At 37.8% G+C, this 3593-nt stretch overlaps 1 protein-coding gene across 1 annotated transcript; it reads right to left on the minus strand.

Moving 5' to 3' along the window:
- Positions 1-1784: 1784 nt before the first annotated feature.
- LOC138868829 (uncharacterized) lies at positions 1785-2369 on the minus strand. The gene is made up of 2 exons (XM_070146403.1): positions 2091-2369; positions 1785-2048 (listed from the first exon to the last, which is right to left on the minus strand). Exons 1-2 carry the CDS (start codon positions 2367-2369, stop codon positions 1785-1787), a joined length of 543 nt encoding a protein of 180 aa, XP_070002504.1.
- Positions 2370-3593: the final 1224 nt, after the last annotated feature.

Raw genomic sequence — 3593 nt, forward strand, 5'->3', positions numbered from 1 at the left:
GTATGACCCCACAACACTTTCTGATACCTCAAATCTCTCTTTGACAATGGTGCTACCACTCTTTGCTTTCTTAACCAAACCGGGGTCTTTAACATCCTCCAATTTCCTTTTCACAGACTTTTCACTAGACTTAACTTTCCCACTAGACTTCAGTTAAAAGTGAGATGGAAAAATATGCGGGCACAAGGTGCCATGTGTGCTGAAGGTTCAGGAGTTGAGATTATGATATGAGAAATCGAGGGTTGAGATGGTTGGGATTGTGTACTAGGCATGATGTGATTGGTTGTGCTGGCATAGCCTTCTTTATTTGAAAACATTCTTACTTGTCTCCGTTCCTGTTATGCCATTATTGATTTACTTGGGTTTTCGTTAGTTATTACTTGTGTTCTCCCTTTATTGTTCCTACTGGTTGTATTTTGATTTCTCTCCGTTGTTGGTATTACCTCATTATCTTTATCTCGATACTTTATTGTTCCATCCTATTCATTTCATTTGACTAGTAGGTGTCTTGACTATTCCTTATTACTACTCCACTGAGGTTAGTCTTGATACTTACTGGACACTGCCGTGGTGTGGTCATACTACACTTCTGTAGATTTGTTTGTGTACAAATCCAAGTATTGATCGATAGTAGCTATGCGGATGGTCGCGGTGGAGACTCATGGTAACCTGTTGTTGCGTTCGCATGCCTCGGAGTCACCTTCAGTTATATTTATGTTCCATTGATTCCTTCTCGTTCTGGAACAATGTTGTATTTATTGTATATAACTACTCTTAGAAATGCTTATGACTTGTACCACCGATTTTGGGTAATTGTGATTTATTGAGAGTTATTTAATATGAAGTCAGTAAATGATAATGTTATTTCAGTAAATGCTAGGCTTACCTAGTTTAGAGACTAGGTGTCATCACGACTCCTTCGGAGGGATTTTGGGTCGTGACAATTAAGTCATGACTTGTTTAGTTACTTTAATTATTAGGTAGACACCTACACCCATGTTATAATGACTCACCTTTCTTGAATGGTGGCCTTGTGCCACGTTTCTTTTAGGTATAATTGATTAAGTTTTGTCCGCTTATTAGTTAACTGGGTAATGTTCTATTACCCGGTAATTAATCAATTACTCGCATAATTTAAAAATTACCACAAATTACTTAAAATTCTATTTATTTTTGAAATACTTCATATATACTTTATATATTATACTACCGTGGTCATATGGTACCTTGTATAGTACTAGTTCATATTTATCGGGTATTATCGCTCGGCCCGTATTTTATTCCAAATTAGCCACTTTCAACGAAACTCGTTTTCTTTAATGCGTGATCCCATTTATCCTTCACAACACTTATTTATCGCTTGTTATAAATAGCGTAATTACATTAACGTCAAGATGATATCATCCCCGAGTCTACGTTGGTTAACTTAAAATGAAATTTTAACGTACGAAAGCACGAGATGTAACACTTGCTTCACAACATTGTTAGAGACGTTCTTTCTTTTGAAGCATTTATCAGGAACCGGGTTCCTCTTGGCTACTTTGTTAGAGTTGTGTTTGAAATGTTCTTACTTCAGGAGAGGGCAATCCTTGATGAAATGACCTGGATTTCCACACTTATGACAGAGGTCATAATTTATGGCTTCCTAGAACTACCCTCTTTGGTATACCTCCATTCATTCGATCCATTTTCTGAAACCTTCTGGTTAAGTATGCCATGTCACTATCCTCGCCACTCGAGTCATTGCTTTCTGCTTTAAGTACCAGGTTGTTTTCTTTCTTTGGTCATCTTCTCTCACTGTCCTTCTTCTTCTTCATTTCATAGGTCTTCAGATTCTCAAACAGCTCATCTATAGTCAGCGCCTGCAAATCCTTTGCTTCAGTAATAGTGTTCACCTTGCTCTCCCAGGAGCTGGGCAGAACATTGTGAATCTTACTCATGAGCTTGTTCCTAGGAATGATTTCACCAATAGAGTGTAGCTCATTTATAATGGAAGTGAATCGAGTGTGCATATCTTGAATGGATTCATCATCATTCATTCTGAAGAGCTTATACTCAGTAGTGAGCATGTCAATATTATATTAATTTACTTGAGTAGGTCCTTCATGTGCTGTTTGTAAATCTTCCCATATCTCTTTTGCAGATTGGCAAGCTGAAGTTCTGTTGTATTCATCAGGACCTATACCACGCACTAAAATTTTCTTGGCACGATAATATTTCTCCATGGCTTTCCTGTCACCATCGTTGAACTCTTTCCTTGTCTTGGGCACTATTAGCGCTGGATCTCTGACCTTTTTGGAAGGAATAAAAGGACCATCACATATGACATCCCACAGCTTGGAGTTTTCAGCCATGATGAAGTCATGCATCCTAGTCTTCCACCACCCATAATATTGGCCATTGAACCTAGGTGGTCTGTAAGTAGACTAGCCTTTTTCAAAGTTTGGTAAAGCAGCCATGAGGACCCTTTTCTAGATGTCAACCTGAGAAAGAACCTACTCTGATACAAATTGATAGAATATATAAGTCCACCAAACTATATAGAGACCAGGTCATATAATAGTTTCCACAGAATAAGCTAAATCAATGGTAAGTAAATGGAATAGGAAACTTTTAGGTGGAAAAATCTCTGCTCAAGGGGATCAAAAAACCACAACTTACACTAGTAGGATTTCAACTTCACTATGAGCAATTTTTAGATTACAACCTATGCAACTTAGGAATTAAACTCTTAATCCGTCACTATCTTGTAATATAGTTATTACAAGCCACTTTGCAATACACTTATTATAAAGACTTCAACACATGACTAACTCTAGTCACGACACAAATACCTTATTTATGGTTCACAAGGTTTCCTAATTAATTCTTCTAGATAAGCAAAGTAGGAATTACAGTGAAGAATAATTACAAAGTTATAACTCAACTAAGGACATACAAAGACTTGTTGTAGGAACTGGTCCGTAGCAGTGTTGTACTTTGTTCTTGATGCACTTGAGAATTGTCATGACCCGAAATTCCCACCCTCAGGAGTCGTGATGGCGCCTACTCGTAGAAGCTAGGCAAGCCACAAATCCTAAATCCCTAACTCCTTTATTTTTAATCCTTTTTATTGAGCATAACATCAAGCGTTAAATATTAAAATAATAGCGAAAATATGGAATTAAAGCGGAAGATTTAAATTAAATAAGTTGAACAATAATGCGAAAATCAACATATGTCTCTACCCAAGAATCGGTGTCACATCACTCACGAACTACTAAGAGTACTAAATACAACCGTTTGAAAGAAATATAACATTGTTTGTATCGAATACATGAGATAACAGAATGGAATATAAGATAGAGGAGACGCCGAGCCTGTGGACGCCTGCAAGGCTACCTTGGTATCTCGGTGAACTGAAGGTTGGCTCTTGCGCTATTGCTGATGTCCAATACCTGGATTTGTGCAAAAGAGCACAGAGTGTAGTATTAGCCCAACCGACCCCATGTGCTGGTAAGTGACTAGCCTAACCTCGACGAAGTATAGGAAATAACCAGTCAATGTGGGAAGGGGAAACATGTTGGGGGAGGTAATATTTCCAAATAGAAAAT

This window comes from Nicotiana sylvestris, chromosome 1, assembly GCF_000393655.2.
Source record: "Nicotiana sylvestris chromosome 1, ASM39365v2, whole genome shotgun sequence".
NCBI classification, from domain to species: Eukaryota; Viridiplantae; Streptophyta; class Magnoliopsida; order Solanales; family Solanaceae; genus Nicotiana; species Nicotiana sylvestris.

Coding starts and splice junctions, on each gene's coding strand:
- LOC138868829 (XM_070146403.1), bottom strand. CDS start 2,369: ATGCATGACTTCATCATGGCTGAAAACTCCAAGCTGTGGGATGTCATA. Junction 2,049..2,090: donor CACATGAAGGACCTACTCAA/GTAAATTAATAT, acceptor ACTGAGTATAAG/CTCTTCAGAATGAATGATGA.